The sequence below is a fragment of the Schistocerca piceifrons genome, chromosome 1 (assembly GCF_021461385.2).
Source record: "Schistocerca piceifrons isolate TAMUIC-IGC-003096 chromosome 1, iqSchPice1.1, whole genome shotgun sequence".
NCBI classification, from domain to species: Eukaryota; Metazoa; Arthropoda; class Insecta; order Orthoptera; family Acrididae; genus Schistocerca; species Schistocerca piceifrons.
Window position 1 is genome coordinate 1,019,353,838 of NC_060138.1, and position 20,783 is coordinate 1,019,374,620.

Consider the following 20,783-nt stretch of genomic DNA (forward strand, 5'->3'; position numbering starts at 1 on the left):
GTGTGCTGTCTCAGTCGAGGTAAAAATGCTGAAAATATTTTTTTTATTTACATTTGGTCACAGTAACATTCTTACATGAGAAGGGAAAAAGTGAACCTATGTTGGAAGACCCTTGTTTGATATCAGACCTTCCTTTTCTCGTGGACATTACATTTCACACGAACAGCCTGAACGTCAGTTTACAAGGTGAAAATAATTTAATTTCTGACACGTTGGAGAAAGTAAATGCCTTTGAAAGGAAGCTTGCGCTTTGGGAGAGCCAACTATTGACAGAAAACACTGCACATTTCCCAACTCTTGGACTGGTCCATGAAAGTGCTAGATTTCAAGAATATGTGTCAATAGTTGTAAAAATTAAGGAACAATTTCAAGCATGATCTGCAGATGTTACGAGTTTGTCGACTGTCATTCGCCTCTTTGCTTGACCGTTCTCGTCGACAGTTGAAGATGCTCCGAATGATCTACAGATGGAACTGATCAACCTACAGTGCAATACAAGACTGAAGGACAAGTTCTTCGCAGTGCGAAGTATAAAAGAATTCTACAAAAACTTTTCACAACAAGAATTTCTACGCCTGCAACGAGAAGCCGCTAGAGTTACGTCCATGTTCGGGTCAACATACGTTTGTGAAAGATTTTTATATGTTTGTGAAAGATTTTTCTCAGTGATGGAAGTGAATAAATCAAGGTTTCGATCAAGCATAAGTGATGAAAATCTTCGCAACTGCTTGTGTTTGTCAATGAGCCATGCTTTTGTGCCCGATATTAACTATATCATTTCTCATGACCAGTGATAAACATGTTTGGATTTATTCCTTTCATAATTAAAAATTATTGTTTACTAACTGTGCATTATTGCCTCATTCTCCTCCATGTTACTATTATCAAGAAAATTGGTCATTAAACCGATTGTTCCAATTTATACTTACATTTAGGGGTTATTTTTTTAATATGTGAATAGCTCGTTCAGCTGAAGTCGATAAAACATAACATTCATCTAATAGTCGGTTATTATACAGATTTCAGACGGAACTGATGAAAGATGTAGCAATAATGGTATTGAGATAACAGGTGATCATCGAGAGGTCTGCGGTTATCATTCTGTTCAGAGGTCAGTGAGACAGAAATTATGTGGGTGTAACTGAGGGCACTGAGAATTAGTTAGAGGAAACCTTGCGTTAGTTTAATGTTATTTGAAATCACGTATAAGGTTCGTTGGAAGTCGCTAAGTGCTCTCTTTCTTAAATACTACATCAAAAACATTATGCGTATTTACGTGCCGTCAGTCAAGCTGCCTTAATAAAAACTCACGATTGTTAACAATAACTGTATACTTGTCTTACTGGGTTAAACTGTTAACATAAATGTAGACGTCTAAATGAGTAGACTGTGACAGTATTTTAAATGTTTAATAAGCGAAATACCTTCCCATGGTTGGCTTGCAAGCTGTGGAAAGAGCACTAGAATGCGCCGGTACAGAGTATCTCAGCAAGTGGATAAAGCGACATCTGTGCGTAGAAACATGCACTACATGAACGCTGACAGCTGCGGCGTGCACGCTGTGACCCGGAAGTTGCACATGTGCAGGAGCACCGCACGCGTGCAGAATTTCTGGCCGGTCCTGGTATAGATGGTGTATTCTCATTTCTCAAAAGCAGCAGTTAACGATGCACCAATATAAGCCTCACTGAAAGTCAGCAGCAATCTTGTTAGTTCCTGATTCACTCACCTGAGGGCTTTGTTTCTGAGGGATGACCATGCCACTGCAAACCCACAACAAAGCCAACACTTATCTCTGATGCTGTTGTACCTAGCTTATCCAGGTCACTCCTATTACTGTTATTCTCTATACCTGGCCACGCTGTTGCCTGGGCTCCTGGACTCTTAATTCCTAGTCAGTGCCTAAGTACCTCCTATTACCTGGCCATGGCTACCCTCATCCTAATTTTTGCAGCATTGGAACTGTTAAGGAAGGAAGATTAGTGTTTAATGGCCGATCGACAAATAAGTCATTCATGACTGAGCACAAGCTCAGATTAAGGAAGGATGGAGAAGGAAATCAGCTATGCCCTTTTAAAGGAGCCATCTCTTAATTTGCCTTAAGTGATTTGGGCAAATCATGGAAAACCTGAATCAGGATGTCCGGATGATGACTTGAACCATCATCCTTCCAAATGCAAGTCCATTTCAGCTGTCAGACTATATCCTTTCAATGACTAAAGTCCACGTCATGTAGGAAAGCCACCCTATTTTCAGTCGCTCTATGCAACCCCCTCCATTAATGCTGGCATTCTATTTCCAAGTGGTTAGCTGCGAGTTACAACTAGACAGCGAGATTCTCTCACACGCATGCTGCACTGGTGCTGTACTTCGCGACAACCGAAACTTGACTTTCTTGCACGTGAATGTGATCACACAGTTTTATGTGTACCCACATATCACTGTCAGTATAATCACATTCAATTAATTTGTGCAAAGGTTAAAAGCTGTGTGGGAGGGGGAAAAAACTAATCATTCAACATAACAGATGCTGGATTGTATGTGCATGAAGCAACAAAAAACATCCCCTCATCCCCATTCAGTGCAGAACAGTCTGTATGGCATGCTGAAAAGCTTCAAGGAAGAAGAAGACCTTGATAGGAAGGTGAACACAGATATAAGCCTTGACCCTATCACCGTAAATTTGCAAGCAGATGGTTCAGAAACGCACTCATGTAGCAGTGACGTTGGTATTATGATCTAGACTTTGGAACAAAGTTAAGTAATAATAGTTCTTAGTTTTAAAGACTCATGTTTTAAAAAATGTCTTTGTCAACATTTCAACTGCATACATAGTGTATGAGAACTTCCTGGCCTTTACTGATTAGGAATCTGTATCCTATGAAGAGTGCAGACTATAATATTAAACATATTCCCCAAGCAGTAGTTAAGCTTTTTCCAAAATGTTGTATGCTCTGATAACTCGTAAGAACACAGCTCCAATATTTCTGCAGGTAAACTCCTGTCATTTTCAATGCATGAACTCAAAAATGCCTTAAAATGATGGGGACAATTACCTGTTGAGATATCAGAGGTTTTCAATGTTATCGGTCAGCATTTCCATAAGTTATTCACATCATCATCATCATCAGGATTTCCTTCCAGCAAGCCGAGTAGGAACTTGGTGAATGATATGCCTCCATTGGTTTCTGTCCTGGTATAGCTTTTCCCTCTCCACTACATCCCATGTTACTTCTCTCCTCTTGAAATCTTCCTTAGCCTGGTCTGTCCATCTCTTTCTAGGTTGCCCAATTGGTCTTCTTTCTGGTACCTCCATCTCCAAACACTGGCATGGAGTTCGAGTCGGGTGCATTCTCTTCATATGACCGAACCACTTCAATCTCAAAGCACTCATCCTCTCCTGTATAGTCAATGTCACCTGCAGGTCTCTCCTTACACAATCATTCCTGACTCTGTTTCTCCTAGTTTTTTTTTTGTAGAGCTGACCTAAGGAACTTCATTTCACATTGGCAGCAGATAAGTTTTATACATGGTCTGTTTGGTTCTTTGAGGGACTTCCTTGTCCCAGATTAGATTTTGTACTTGGTGGAAGAAGCTAGCGCATTTTCTTATTCTGTTTAAGACTTCTAGTTTGGAACTTCCATCGCATGATATGATGCTACCCAGATAATTGAAGCTTTTCACACATTCAACCTTACCCCCTCCAGTATGATGTGACAAGGTGTGTGTGTCCTGCTCATCTTCATTGCCACTGTCTTGTTCCTACTCACAATTAACTTGAATATTTTAAATTTCGTGTTCCAGTAATCTAGTCTCCTCTGAAACTCCATTTCCATCTCTCCCCAAATGGCAAAAACAAAAGCACTGAGATCTTCATTTCCTTCTTCCTTGATTTCTTTCATGATTGTGTCCATAAGTGTAACGAAGAGCAAAGGGGAGAGCGAACTACCTTGCTGAATGCCTCTCTTTGTCTTAAACCATTTTGATCTTCCACCTCCTACTTGTACACTGCTCTCACAACCATCATACCGCATCTGAACTTTTTAAATTAAGGAATCAGGAACATTATGTTTTCTCAAGCATCCCCATATTTTACCCCTTGGTACACTGTCATATGCTTTTTCCAAATCCAAGAATACTGCTGTCAAGTCCTTTCCTTTTTCCCAAAACTTCTCCATTAACTGACAGAGGGAGAAAATGAGATCTACTGTTCCCCTATTACTTCTGAACTCGTGCTGTTGTTCCTCTAATTGGTGTTCTAGAATTTTCTGCAATCTTTTTTCTATGACCTTTTCCATTATCTTAAGGCAGTGTGATAACAGTGTGATTCCTCAGTAGTTGGTACATTTCTTTCTATTACCTTTCTTGAAATGTTGACTGGAATACTCTCTTTCAAATTCTGAAGGTGGCAGGGGTCAAATACAGGGAGCGAAATACTATTTACAATTTGTACAGAAACCAGATGGCAGTTATAAGAGTCGAGGGACATGAAAGGGAAGCAGTGGTTGGGAAGGGAGTGAGACAGGGTTGTAGCCTCTCCCTGATGTTATTAAATCTGTATATTGAGCAAGCAGTGAAGGAAACAAAAGAAAAATTCAGAGTAGGTATTAAAATCCAAGGAGAAGAAATAAAAACTTTGAGGTTCGCCAGTGACATTGTAATTCTGTCAGGGACAGCAAAGGACTTGGAAGAGCAGTTGAATGGAATGGACAGTGTCTTGAAAGGAGGATATAAGATGAACATCAACAAAAGCAAAATGAGGATAATGGAATGTAGTTGAATTAAGTCAGGTGATACTGAGGGAATTAGATTAGGAAATGAGACACTTAAAGTAGTAAAGGTGTTTTGCTATTTGGGGAGCAAAATAACTGATGATGGTCGAAGTACAGAGGATATAAAATGTAGACTCGCAATGGCAAGGAAAGCGTTTCTGAAGAAGAGAAATTTGTTAACATTGAGTATAGATTTAAGTGTCAGGAAGTCGTTTCTGAAAGTATCTGTATGGAGTGTAGCCATGTATGGAAGTGAAACATGGACGATAACTAGTTTGGACAAGAAGAGAATAGAAGCTTTCGAAATGTGGTGCTACAGAAGACTGCTGAAGATTAGATGAGTAGATCATATAAGTAATGAGGAGGTATTGAATAGGATTGGGAAGAAGAGAAGTTTGTGGCACAACTTCACTAGAAGGGATCAGTTGGTAGGACATGTTTTGAGGCATCAAGGGATCACCAATTTAGTATTGGAGGGCAGCGGGGAGGGTAAAAATTGTAGAGGGAGACCAAGAGATGAATACACTGAACAGATACAGAAGGATGTAGGTTGCAGTAGGTACTGGCTGGGAAATGAAGAAGCTTGCACAGGATAGAGTAGCATGGAGAGCTGCATCAAACCAGTCTCAGGACTGAAGACCACAACAAAAACACCTTTCTTGAACAATGGTATTATAATTTCTTTTTTCCATTCATCATTTATTCATAGAAAACTGTTAATTGTTTGCTTTTTCAATGGATTATAAATGTGGTCTCTCATTGTAATATTGAATGAGTTTGTTTATACTCATAATGCCCAAAGGCAGTGAAAAGTATTACCCCACACTGATCATTTTTATGATAGACTTTTACAGAAGTCTTTTCTACCAGCAATTCTTTTTTATGCAGAGTGATTACACTTAACTACAGTCAATGACACCAAATACATGCCTTACACATTTTTAAAAATTCTATGGAGTAGAAGCAGTTGTCAAGCAAATATTTTTACTTATAATAGAGTCCAAGTCACAATAAATATCAATTACTGCATTTAGTTTCAATGACCTTGTCATTAGACAATTGTCATTTTGAGAAAAATTGCACTTGACATCTTCACAATGCTCTGACAGCTGTTCTTGCCTTCAGACATTACACAGACCAAAGCATGGAGTAGTGGATGCAATGTCATCAAGACATGAGGTAAGATTTCTCTAATGAAAATTGATCAAAATCGGTTTTAAAATTTATTTTTCTCCTCATAGATTTGAACATATAACACCGTAGGCAAATGAACCTGACTGTTGTCTGCAGCAACACAGTCAGGCAATGTGGACCTTGCCCACTCTTTACTGCCACACATGCACAGATCTCATCCCCTCCACATTCAGACTCTATGAACGGAAGCAGCATCCTACATAGCACTGGCTACAGTACCTAGCAGCAAGTTTTTTTATTCAATTCACTTTTTGGCCTGTCTTTTTATATTCTCCCATTTACGTGCTGTGCCCTACAGCTGAATGAGTCTCCTTCACTTCAAAAGGTAACATGCTATATCTGTTATTTTGCTCAACTGTAACAGAATATTCAAGCTACTCCATTATCAACTCAGTTTATGACCTGTCTCTTACATTATTATTAATGATCTGCCAGAAAAGAAGCATTTTTAATCCAAGCATTTAATATGGCCCCCTCATTACCTCATTATCCTAGCCATATAACTGCAATTGCACCATAAGTGTGCATGCTTTTATGAACTTTTCTATTTGGTAAAATATTTCATATTATTATTATTATTAAAAATATAATTTCTCCAATGCTGAACATTCTGAGGCAATTGTTTTCACATAAAGTTAATTATTTCAAAAGATATCATGATTTTAAGATTTCATACATTAATTACTATGCAAAAATACATGTGTCAAACCTTAAGAAGCAACAGACTAGTCAGTTTCATAGGCCTTTATTCCTGTTTCAGAGAGAGTAATTAGTTTATCTTAAATTACAGTGTAATAGTTATTAATTAAATTAAGATATTAGGTCTACAACTTTGTTTCCGCCGTTTTGCAATAGATGGCAGTAGTGGCAAGTGGGGTTCAGGTGGTTGGTCAAAGGTGTAATACAATAAGCTTAGGCATCTGTAAACATAATGCCATAAAAATATTAGTCAATTTGTGATTGCATCGTAAGGTTATTTTCGATTAAGTACATCAACTGATGTACCCATTTCTTGCCATTTGCGGGAAGTTTTAATCTTCTGCTTTAACATGAAGAAATCTGCGGCTGCGGCTCTTAAAATGCTGGTTAAGACCAATGGTGAGGGAGCTATTAGTGGAAAAATGTGCAGAGAATCTTTTCAACTCCTTAAGAACGGTGATTTTGATGTCGAAGACCAGTATGGTGGTGGAAGACAGAACGTTTGTGTAGCTACTGAAACAGACGAAGACAGTCACAGGACATCATTATCGAAACAAACTGATGCGTTCGAGCCCAGCACTGAAACACAAACGGCCACAATAGAGTGGTAGACACAAAAAGGTAATTTTGCAGCAGGTCAGTGCTCGACCCCATGTTGCAAAACCCGCCAAAATACACATGGAAACATTGAAATCAGAAGTCCTACCCCTACCAACGTATTCTCCATACGTTCCTCTCTCTGACTACCACCTTTTTTGATCAGTGGCAACAGTCTGGCTGACCAGCACTTCCAGTCATATGAACAAGTGTAAAATTGAATCGAGTCATAGTTCCCCATACAAGATGCCCAGTTCTTCCGCCACGGGATCTGTATGCTATCCAAAAGATGGGAGAATGTAGTCGCCAGTGATGGTCAATACTATGAATCATAATTTTTTGTAACTTTTTTCAAAATAAACCTAGAACTTCGAGAAAAAATGGCAGAAGCAAAGTTGTAGACCCAGTATTATTTCAAGACAACATCTATTTTTATAGCCTGTCATGTTGTAAAATCTGTTTTTATAATACTGAAGCTCAAAATTTTCTGAACACAGTGATGTTCTTCAACTTCTCGTATTTTGGATTTTAAGGGAAATATTTAAATTTAAATTTTTGTTAGATAAATTATAAATGGTGGCTCTTTTGAATAACAGGGAAGTTTTGTTGCGCATGAAATTACAAAATCAAAGAAGTAGAGCCTTGTGTTTTTGTAAAACATAAGGATACAAACCATTTGGTACATGAAATAATTAGCCCTAAAATCTGTTCTGGTTACCTTTTGTATTATTAATTAATTTATCATTTTCTTGCTATAGACAAAAAGACACTGAAGTTACACTTTGCTACCAAAAGAGAGTCTATAAACAGTCAGAATCAAGAGCAGACACGGCAGATAAGCAGTGTATTCACGAGATCATGTAATATGTCGATCATAATGGTGAAAATCTATGTGAAAGCATGTCATGTAGCAATACTATATAAGTTATTGAGAATAGTGTTAATGTAAAACATTGCCGGATGAGCAAACAAGTACATTGTGATCCCTAAGCACTGTATTTGTATGTAAGCATTAACCAATTATCACTGTGTACATATTCTGGGAGCCAACTGTCTTGCCGCAGTGGTAACACTGGTTAAAGTCAAATCACCAAAGTTAAGCCTTGGGTAACACTTGGACGGGTTACCGTCTGGGTCTGCAAAGTGCTGTTGGCCAGTGGGATGCATTCAGCCCTTATGAGGCCAATTGAGGAGCTACTTGATTGAGAGATAGCAGCTCCAGTAAAAAAAAAAAAAAAAAAAAAAAAAAAAAAAAAAAAAAAAAAAAAAAAAAAAAAAACCTGACAACAGCCAGGAGAACGGTGTGCTCACCACCACATCCACATCCAGTGATGCCCGTCATCTCAGGATAACAAGGCAGTCTGTCAGTACCGTTGGGCCTCTAAAGGCCTTTTCAGATAAGGTATGTATTCCGAGACTCTACCGTGAATAATACCTGGCATCATCCATTTTAAATATGTTATGGGAATAAACTGTCCAAAAATAGCATTGGTGTCCGTGTTTTTAGTTAACATACCTACAATTTCGTCTTCCAATGAACCACCTCCGTTGAAATTTTAGACTATCCATTCACAGTGATAAACAGACAGAGAAGCTTGACACAATAAGGATTGAAATGTTTCACGCTGTGCCCAACAGTTGAATGAGGGTCCTTCACTTCAAAAGGTAACATGTTATATGCAATGAAATTAACATCAGAATAAGGAGGAGGAAGGGGGGGGAAACCAAACCTCAGCTGACATTTCATTATTTTCATTTTTTAAATTTTTATTTACAATGAATATTGTAGGACATGCAAATGAAATATACACAGAAAGCAATGCTCATATTGCACACACCAAATATTAAAACATTTGAAATTACAAAAATATGCCATAATTTCAGTCTTCTTGCTCTTTAAATAATAGGAACATCTTATTTACATTCTATGAACAATAGTGGTACTTGTAAGTTTTCCTGTATTTGAAATGTGAATAAAAATACTTCACAGCAAGAAGGAAGAAATTTTGTTGTACCCATTGAAGGAAATGATAGAATTTTAGTAATGTCTGGGTCATTAACTGGGCAAAACCAGAAAAAGATTATCAGAAAATGTTATTGATTTATGTGCATTAGTTATTCTCTTTGGACCATCTGCCCAGCATAATAAGTATTTAATTATAGACAATAATGTGGTTGTCAGTTATTGTAACATTAAACTGAAAAGGCAAAGTGATTGATCAAATTGGTGCAGGTATTTTACATTACAGCTTCATTCCATCTGTCTCAAAACTGTAGATGGAAGGACTTGTGGGCCTGATACACCACCACTTCTAATAATAGTTACTACATTATGTGCCTGTGGACATGGATTAGGTAAAATGTAGGAGTTGACCCTATAACAAGCACCCATAATGGTGGAGTATACATCAGAAGTGAGCAAACAACAGACAGTGCTCCAAAAGAAAGAAAATAAATATTAAGTTTACACTGTGACCTTAGAGAATGGAGATAACAACAATGGCTTTAGCAGCAGAAGTAGTCAAAACACGAGTAGTGGTAAGTGTAAGTACAGCTAATTAAACACAGAAATGATACAAAGAAAAGTTGAGTTCCTATCAAGTGACTCCGCTAATTCAGTTTACTATACATGTGTATTAGTGGTAGGAACACAAAGTTTATTTTCAGTTATTTGCCAGAAGAAGCTCAGCATCCACACTTCTGACCTTTATAGAGCGAATTCTTACAGAAAGTACAGTTTAACACTGATCTTAAACCAAAAAAGGGGGGAGGGGGGATAATTTGTTCCAGTTCAAAGAACAAAAGATAAATTAAAAAAGAATTAAAATGTTGAAAGTTTACAGTTATGACAGACCATGTGCACTAATTAAGATCACAGTTATTGGAGTTGAGTGATGTCTCAAACCAACAGTTAGTCTGATGGAATATTAAAGACCTGTTACAGTAGTCACTCATATTTATATCTGCACACAATGCAACAATGTCACTGGGACATGTTTCACCACTGTATATTAATAGCCATGAATGTTTTATTGCCTTTCGGCTTTAAAACAAATTCAGCAAAACCATGTGAGAGCTTTTGAGCGAGAGTAACATTCAAACATATTTGCAGCAGGGAGGTAAAGGGGCATAAGACCAATTTCCACAGTTTACACTTAAGACCATGTCTGGAATACCCACACATCGCTTCATTTGTGAAAGAAGGCGGCAGTCCCATGGCTGACCAATTTCCACAGTTTCAACTTAAAGACCATGTCTGGAATATCCACACATTGCTTCATTTGTGGAAGAAGGCAACAGTCCTGTGGTTGACTTAGCCAGAATTAAAAGGACATGGGCTCCTTCAGCCTACATCAGATATGCGCTGAAGCAGAACTACTGCCCCACTTCCACAAATGAAGCTGTGTATGGATATTTCAAGAATGATCTTCTGTAAAAACAGCATCCCTTTACTACCCAGGTATGGAAGTTGAAGCTATTGTTTTTCAACTGAAAACATATATCATAAGAAAATAGCACTATCGGGCAAAGACAAGAATAATAATGAACTGCACTGTTCCAAAATTATAAGTATCACGCTTTACACAACTGTAGAGGACCAATTTGGCTTGCCGCATCCAATGACAAGCAGCGACAATTACAAGCCGTGACAGGACATTCCAAATGCTCCCTGAAACAACAAAAACAGTAAAATATAAAAATAAACGAAACTTATGAAAATACAGAAATATAACAAATCTTGAGGTACAACTTTCATGAGAAGGACAGTACTGCAAATACTGCTGAGAAAGTATCAAATACAAATCCAAAAGTTCTGTTGCTTATGGCAGGTTTTCATTAGCCACAGAAAGATAATTTCAAAGGAAAAGAATGTTAATCAGAATGCAGAGAATAATAATCAGAGCATAGAGAATGTTAATCAGAACATAGAGAATGTTAATCAGAGCATGAATAGTAACTTTCAGAAAATCTATGCAACTTTAAACTCTTTCAAACACAATTTAGATACAATCAATACAGAATTGGCCGACACTAACATTTGTGTTGACCACATTGAAACAAAAGTTGATTTTTTAAATCAAGTCACTGACTCAGAAGTAAAAGTAATAAATGATAGGATTGACGTCATTGAGGAACGGGTCAGATTCACTGAAACAAATGTTATCGATGAGTTGATCAAGAGCAGAAAATCTGAAATTAAAACTATGCAGTCAACTTAAGGGTAAATAATTTAGAAATAACCTTGTTGCTAATTGTTACAATAACAACAGCCTGTTTGCTAACCCTTGTACCAATGTACGGTTAAAAACTTTTCCTGGAGATGTCAAGCTGCATCCTGTAAATTTCTTATATTCAGTGCTTTTTTTCTAAAAAAAAGTTTGAGGGTACTCCGACATTGGATATAATGCAGCAAAAATTACTTATAACTGAAGCATGAGATACCACCTGTCTGCTTTTAGCCATGACGTCATCAGCATCATCATGTAGTGGGACCATAGAGACATCTATTGGTAGCTCGGCATTTGAGCGTACACATATCCATTTAGCACTACCATTGTCCATTATTAGCGGGCAAGGGCACTACATGCTTTTTGAACTGGTTGCCAGCGATTCAGTTGTCGAGAACGGTTGCTGTAGCTTTGAAATGCTTGAAACAGTCAATGACATCACTTTTCCCACCAAAAATTGCACTGGTATCGTTCGTATTGCAATTACCAACACGAAAAAATAAAATAAAAAATTTACATCCGTAAAATAAATCTTCGGCACTCTTCCAAGTCCTCGACATCGTAAAAAAATTATTTTGTTGACGCAAAAGTTTAGGGGTACGCATCCCCCAGCATTCCCCCAGAAAAACAGCACTGCTTATATCAATGCAAAGACAGTTTCACACCTGGTATGCCAGAACCATTAAAAGTGAAAGTAGCTAAGCAGTTTCTGGATGGTGAAGACGTAACCTCACTAAGAGTAGGAGAAACAGACATAGGTCACACCACCAACATCACACAGATAACAGTAGGAACTACCAAGCTAATAATGTAAATAAGCAATATGAATTTTGGAACTATATGTTAAAAGAAATGAGTAATAGTGGCACAAAGACACAAAATAGTTATAAGCTTAGTGATGAGGACCTGACAAATTTATTTGACAACAAGTGTGTATCCAAGGATAGTTACGATGATGATTATAGTACTGCTAGTTTATTTGTTAATGATGATGACGATCCAGTTTTGTCTGATGTAGTAGAAAGCCAAAATGATAAGTCTGTACCCAAAAATATTGATGCTTTAGTAGATGATTCAGATGACAATGATGTAGCAGTAGAGAGATTTGACGTTGTAGCTGAGATCCAAGCAGATGCATGTGACTCATGATGATGATGATGATGATGATGATGATGATGATAATTATGACAATGTTAATGATATTTTGTTTAAAGAGGAGCTTGATGGGATGATTTTTGTAGAAGTATTGGCAGATAAAGTTAGTCAGTTAGTAGGTATTGATGATTTGATGAGTGATGATAAGATACATGGAAGTCAGTGGTTTTCAATCGATGTCCGGGAGATTTTGGCTGAGAGTAATGATAAGAATGAGCAATCTGAGCATATAGGTTACAATGTTTTAGAGGTTTTAAATAAGCAAGAAATCAGTCAGGGTGTATACGTGGACAAGGCAAAAAAAATCCCAGATTTTTCCCGGATTTCCCAGTCAAAAATACACTTTCTCCCGGGTGACAGTATATTTTCCCTTATCAATCCTTTGAATGGTTATGATTTTATACACGGGTGTGCAATTTCCCGGCACTTTAGAAACCGAAATTCAGGGAAAAATACACGTTTTGGAAATATATTTGATGTGCATCAACATGTACACTGCGTATTTTCGTATTACATTGGAATTCCACTAAACACCGCATGTTACTTTCCGAATCATTGAAATCGAGATTTCGATGTGCATTTGTAAGCTGTTCGTAGCTCATGTCACGTGATCTCGCCCGTCGATGGCAGTGGTTATTCAGAGCATAAGACACGTGATGTAGTCAGCCAACAGCAACATGACTGTTAAGAAGCACGAACACACAAACAGGGAAAGTTAATAGTTTAAATTAATATACATAGTTTTGCTACAAGAAAAGAAAAGCTTTCGCATATACTGTTGATCTTTTTTGCGCATGTTACACTTCATGATATATCACACAAATATGCCAGTAAAATTTTTAATGACATAAATGTCTGATCTTCAGGGTTCAAAATTCTTCTAAATGGCTCGTCATCAAAGAGTTGATTTTTAAATGAGAGTCAATCGCTCTGTGATTTAATAAATTCATGGTACATTCTTGCACATAGTTAAACTTACATACAAGGATATTTACTTTGAAAGTAGCGCTTTTCAAACCACTATTTGCAATATTTTCCTGCGATCTGTTAGAAATAGGTTCATTTCAGCAGTTGCTAAAAAGTGCACATAACAGGCGACACCGCGCTTTCGTAGCTGCTATGACGCAGGAAGCCCGTATGTACGTACGTATAAAACATTGAAAGATCATACATTATGTCATAAAAGAAACAAGACATCAGAGGATACTGCAAGAGCATCGGAATTTCGTGAACCATATTAAAATGTGCACATTTAAAGTGCATACTTTTAAAGGGCACATTCGTATGTCCAGCTTCCCAATGAAGTAGACCTCGACCTGATAAAAGCTTTTCAGTGTTGTTTTCTTGGAGTACCAGTGTTGTGCTATGTCATGTTTGGTTCTTTACTATGGCATAATGCCATACATGCTAGAAAATGAAACTGTGCACCTGAAATGCAGCTAACAGTTGAAACTAGCCAGTACTGTGGAATTAAACATTTCGTTTCAAATACATTGACTGCCTCTGCGGAAAAGGTTAACAAAACTCAAATTTCTTTAGCAAACAGACAAAAATAATTTCATTGCTCCGCAAGGTGATTAATGCTTGACTGTCATAAAGGTGGAAATAAAATAAAATCCGAAACTAATGACATATTTCAGCCTTCCGTAATTACGTGAATGTGTTTTAATTCACTTGATAGCTCCCGGCCACAGATACCAGTTTTGTTTTAATTTAACGTGAAAGTAAAAGAAGGGGATACAGCAAAATCACTAAATGTAAACACGGGTCACGTGGAGACTACCCACTATAACTCAGACTGCTCTGCGCATCAGCCCCGGATCTACGACATTTGCGACTGGCTCAATACAAAAAAAAAATCGAATTTTCAAAATATGTTCACCTTGTAACGCACATCTTTCTGAAGTCTGAAACATAAAACATATGTATTCGAGGAAATGTAAGACATATTATTTGGTCTTAAGTATGCCAAAGTGCAGTGCCACGCCTCTTCATAAAGCATTTTTCTACCGCAAGTCAAAACTATATTCAGGAGAGTGGAAATTGAAACGTCCTGTGGTTCCTCTCCTGCTCCCAGTCGGCCTGTTTGACAGCCTGCCCCTCTTTAAAAAAATCTCGCAATTAATAGCAGATGGGATTATTTGTAATCGAGAGAACATGAACTCTTCAGAATATCTGAACTCTTTATTGCCAATTAGTTAACAACTTGCTGTTTTGTGTGACATAAAATTAAATATAGGATATATAAAACTAATATTGACAAGAGATAAGCAAGAAATTACACATTTCTTCGAACCTTAGCGCCTATGATTTTTTTTTCTCTCTAATGTTTACATGGCGTGCTTTCCTTTCTGTGAAAGAATCTATTACCTCATCAAAGTTCGTCAAACGTTTTGCTACATGAAAAGTCGAAATGTCATTATCTAATACTGAAAAAGCTGTTAATACAAATAATACCCAAGCCTGATGCGGTTTCTCGATCTGATTATGTCTATTTTGTCACTGTCTGCTAGATAAAACAAAATAGGCCTTTCTAATATGGCAGCAATTCTGTAACACACCAAATAAATGAGACTGTTTTGGCACAAATGGCCATTTTTATAACACGACAGAATATAATCCACGAAGTACCAACATCAAATGCCTACTAGGCCTACTACAAGCAAAAAGCTTTATGTTAGGAAACAGTTTCACATTTAATTCATACGCACCAGCTTCTCAAGCATGAGATCGAAAATTAGTATTACGAAATTTTTATATAAATTTGGAATCGTCTAATTCTTCCATAATTTGTGTGATATCCCCGTTTCTTCTCCTTCCTCGTTCTAACAAACAATCTCATCAATTCTGTAGCTATTGCTACCACTGTCAAAATTTGTTCGCCGATTAACTTTACTAACCCTGCCAGAATCACAGGTTTAGTTATCCCGCAATTATTTTCCGGTTAGGCGTTATTAAGTGTTCGAACAACACGTTTTCCGCGCTACTTCCAGAACAGAACATACGCGGCTGCTAGTCAGGGACTGTACAACTGGTCCGTACTAGGGTAGCGATCTAGCCAAAAATCTTCTGTCAAAATTTCATTTTCTTGGATACACTGAGAAGATAGTACGTTATCTTTCTCACCTGTTATTCCTCTCAGATGTTTATTTCCATTCTGGTAGTCTCATTCTATGGATTTCGCTAGGAATTATAAAACAATGATCAGTCGCAAACCCAATCAACCACATAATTAAACAGCGATTGGCATTCATCCATTCGGTTTTAGTCCGCTCAGCTCGTATAGCCCCGTCCCCTTTTGTCTGTGGAAAATTTATTTCTAGATACGACGAGGATTCTCCCGACAGAGACATCACGCATTCAAAAATCAACTTATGTTTCATTCAGAAATCATCTTAAAATGTGTTCAAAAATGTTCAAAAACCAACACGGAAGCGTTTCAAAATCATATGAATAATCGATAGACAAACATGCGCTGGATGCTAGGCGCTTTGTGAAACAAGTTTTTTCCCCCTAAAGGATATGAATTTGGCGCCCCCTTTTCCCGGTAGCATCCAGCTGCTTGCTGCAAATGCTTGCACAGGCACAGCCACCTTCCTGTAGCCAGAAGCGGAAGAATCTACTACATTGTGTTAACTGTAAGATGGCAGAGCTGTGAGGGGAGCGCAGGGAGAGGAGGAAGCAAGCATTGGCTGGCGAGGGGAGAGGACCCGTTGGGGGGGGGGGTGACAAGGCACGCCTACCAGTTGCAGTGCTGGCACTACAAATTGCTCGTCATGCTTACACGAAAGCAGACGAAAGGCTTGGAAGTAAAACTCGCTTTAAATGTTGTTCATAAACGAAACTGAAATCGTCATGTACATTAAAATATATATATATATATATATATATGTTTGTCTACTATGCACTCACAAACCATTCATCCGATTGCAATGAAAACTGTTTGAATCTTCCAATGCTACGCATGCTTTGTCCTGTGTATGTAGCAGCTCTCACTGAAGATTTGTAAATGGGGTGAAGCAATTTTTTCTGCTCCCTTTCCCTTTCGCAGCATTCAATCAAACGCAATATAATTTTGCGAGCCTCACTACGTAATACTGGTTTCCTTCTAACGGTAAGGCCTACCGGTAGGGGTTGTTGGCGACTCCCGAGATGGGCAAGCAACTGCCTCTTCACTCATTTTGATAATGTTTAGCACAACTGCACAATAAAAACACGCAGAGCCTTACAGCGCAAAACAATAACGAAGCAGACGACAATGGCTACCTTGTACAACACAGTCAGCTACGTAATGTTGACAGCAGTCGAAACTGCGTGCCTACCGAAGCCTCCCGACGTTTACCGACTTCTACCGATTCAGGACTAGGGAGAGGTGTGCTATCTAAAAGTTTACACACTGTACTCAAACGTAACTCAATTGAGCATGCGCCCGCGCGTAACTGCTAAAACAAATCAAATGTAAACAGTTGCGCCTTCACGCTTATTGGAGGCAATTTGTTGTTCTCAAGCACTGCATAGTCTTCCTAAAGCCTTTGACACATCTTCAATTGGCAGACACTTGTGTGAGCACTGTGTGTCGTATATGGCGCATTTCCTTTGCAATTTAAGTTATTTTTGTTTCTTTCTCTCGTTTATGTTTTATTGTTGAAGTGTTATTCTGCAGTAGCGGGATACAGTAATATCCTTTGTTAGAGCATCGTTTCTTGATGATGATTATTTGGAATATGAGAAAAATGAAGTCGTGGAACACACACAAATAAACAATGAGGTACGTGATAATTCAGGCAGTCAGAAAGGTATAATTAGTGAGTCCTCTTACTCAGAAAGCAGTAGTTTGTCAGATCCAGAAGTAATTCCATCTAATAGTGACATGTCTTTGTGTAATTTACAAACAGCTTCACTGAACAAGCAACAGTCATGCATTAATTTAGATTTTAAAGAAATAGGAAATGATTTATTAATGGAGGAAGTGAAAGCTGCTAAACAAGAGGTATCTGGTGGTCCAATTTTGAAATAACAATTGAGAATTGGAAAGGCATGTGTCTAATAGAAACAGGTAGTCCTATTTGTTGTATATCTGGTAAATTAAGAGAAAGGTTGAAAAACAGTGCTTCATGCGTAGAATTTCCTGTAACAGGTGTTAAGATTAAGGGAGCTACAGGTAAGTACAGCAAGCCAATTTCCAAACAGGCTTTGGTTTCATTTTTAATTGGGGATTTATTGTTTGAACAAGGATGTTTTGTGGTGGTTGACCTAAATGAAGATGTTCTGTTGGAAATGAATTGGATAATAAAAGCAAATGCAATTTTTTATTGTGAAAACTTAAAAATATATTTCACAGAACCAAAATCTGGTAGTTCTGATGAGGCCAAATTACATTTAAAGTGTACAGAAAATTGCAGTAATCAGATAAGAGAAATTGAATTTTCTGATGACATATGCATTGAAGGTTTAGAGGAGGAATAGGAGGACAATTTTGATAGTAATAGTTTTTCACAGTTAGTCAATGCAAAGTAAATATTGCAGATGGCTTATCTAGTTCTGAGAGAGAAGATTTAGATCAGTTTCTGTGGGAATATTGTGACATTTTTTGTAATAAGCCAGTAAGAGTTGAAAATTATGTCTGTAAATTAAAAATGAAACAGCATGATCCATTTTTTATCAAACCATATACGGCCCAAATTTGCAAAAGAAAATTAGTGGATGGAGAATTACAGAAGATGCTAAAATGGAGGATAGTGGAAAGGAGCAGCAGCCAGTACAATAACCCACCGGTTGCTGTTTCTAAGAAAGATGGAAGTGTTAGGCTGTTTTGGATTCTCGCCATTTGAACAAATTCCTTGAACAGGAAACTGACCATCCTGAATCCATGGAGGAATGATTGAATAAATTCAGTGACACAAAATATTTTTTCTGTCTAGATTTGACATCAGGGTTTCACCAAATTGTTTTAGAACCAAATTCAAGACAGTATTCTGCATTTTTATATAATGGAAAAAGCTATCAATATTGTGTGGTGCCATTTGGACTTAACATTTCAGTTGCTGAATTTATCTGTGCTTTAGATTATGTCTTACGTAGGGAATTATTGTCCAAATTGGTAATTTATGTGAATGATATTTTAGTAACTAGTAACACATGGACAGAACATATTGAAACTTTAAGGCAAATTGGGAAAAAAGTTTAGACAGGGGGGTATGACTCTGAATTTAGAGAAATGTAAATTTGGAGTGACAGAATTAAAATTTTTAGGCCGCCACACTGTTAGTGAAAAGGGGATTCTGCCTGACAAAGATAAACTCATGGCCATAGAGGAATTTCCGATACCCAAAAATAAAAAGCAACTTAGATCTTTTTATGGTTTGGCAAACTTTTACCGAAAATATGTCTGTACACAGGCACTTAATGCACCATGTCTCAGAGAACTTCTAAAGAAAAATTCAGTTTGGGATTGGACAACTAAATGTCAAGAGGCATTCAATGAAATTAAGAAGCAACTTTGCAACAGTAAAATCCTTCATAGGCCTCATTGGGCTTTATCATTCTGTCTTATGACTGATGTTTGTCAAATATATGTTTGCAATATTTTTATTTCAGTAATGAAGCCATAATTAAGAATAATTAGGTTAGCATTGTTGTTTTTCAGTATTTTTTAAAAGATGATGTATATCCTATGTAAAAATCTTTTTTATTGTATATGCCAGTTTCAGCAAGGTTTTGTGGATAGTTACTCATATTAATGTTAAAATTTTAATTGTTAATTTTATCAACTTGGACTGTAGTTTTCTTGTCCTCATCATTAAAAATCTATAAATAGGAGGAGCACAAGGCTCAGAGGAGGTCAGTTGGAGGCAATTTTGAGACGCAACCAGTGTATCACACGTCTGTGCAATAATCTATTTGTTGTAATACAGTATTGTGACTATGTAGCCTGTCATGTGGAGTGGGCTCCCACTAAGAAGTGGTGCAGTTTGTCATAAATAAACCACTATTAAATGACTTGGTAACAGGATTATTTCATGGAATTCACATAACTTGATCTAGTTCACAGATGAAATGGACCTGGTCAATGACGGTTCCAGCAGCAGCAGCAGCAGCAGCAGCAGCAGGAAGCAGATTACTCCGAGTTACACAGTACAAAGATATGTATGAATAATGAACTGAACTACATATGTGCCACTGCAGAACTAATTACTAATGTGTAATGTTTGGAAACTGTTATAGCAGTAAACATTGGCATTTGTCTCAAAGTTATCTTTGAGTGGTGTGGGCCAAAGTGATCAAAAGATACTCCCATGATCACGCATTCTTGATGTCTATGGAAGACAACTGTAATGACAAACTTTTGAGATTTCTTGTCTAAATCAATCTCTTTCAATGTCGGAATTTTTGCCGCAATAACAATTTCACAGTGGTTGTCAACAACGTCACTCACCTGCATTCCCATCAGTTATTTGAACAGTGTATACACTGGGAGAAAGTCAGGTCTAATATGCAATAATACTTTACCGGAACCACTGAGCCATATGTCCAGCATGACCTCCATGACGACATGTTTGACACCAAGTGAACCATGAAGAAAATTCCGTCAATTTTGCCACACCTCCAGGGCAAGTGCCTGATGCAGTGCCCATATGCATGAGGCAAATAGCACATCGTGGTAATGGTTTACGACACTGAGGGCATGCTGACATCTAAAAATACAAGGCAACTGTCATACAAATAAGATATAAAATAATAAACACAGTATAATAACAAAAAACAAAATATTTGAAAATATCAAATATCGCCAAACTCTTTACATTTTCAATTTCGGCAGATCAGTTATCAGATGTCACATAATTAAATGAGTACTGCACAATTAATTCAGAAAACTAGGAAAAAGCTGTTTTGTGTCAATTAGCAAATGGATACAACCCAATTCATTCAAAAAAATACTGCCACAAGCTGTGCTTGATGCAACGTGGTGTAGCAGTTAGTGTCATTGGTTGGGATACAGCGGGCCCCCAGTTAAAGCCCAACCACCAGCATTTATCTGTTGTTTAGTATTTATTGTTTCTGGAAGGTTATTGACCTTTTTTTTTTTAATAATGCTTTTATATCCTGGAAAACTCAATGTCTGTATAAATGGCAGCCT

At 37.5% G+C, this 20,783-nt stretch overlaps 1 protein-coding gene across 1 annotated transcript in view; it reads right to left on the reverse strand.

The window, feature by feature from the left end:
• Positions 1-9,063: 9,063 nt before the first annotated feature.
• The window catches only part of LOC124713710 (GATOR complex protein MIOS), a 215,384-nt gene continuing 203,664 nt past the window's right edge, over positions 9,064-20,783 (reverse strand). Inside the window, exons 15-16 of the mRNA XM_047242970.1 lie at positions 20,156-20,340; positions 9,064-10,932 (exon numbers count right to left, since the gene is read on the reverse strand). Coding sequence (XP_047098926.1) covers positions 10,836-10,932; positions 20,156-20,340 — 282 coding nt within the window. The 3' untranslated portion in view covers positions 9,064-10,835. The remainder of the gene's footprint in view (positions 10,933-20,155; positions 20,341-20,783) is intronic.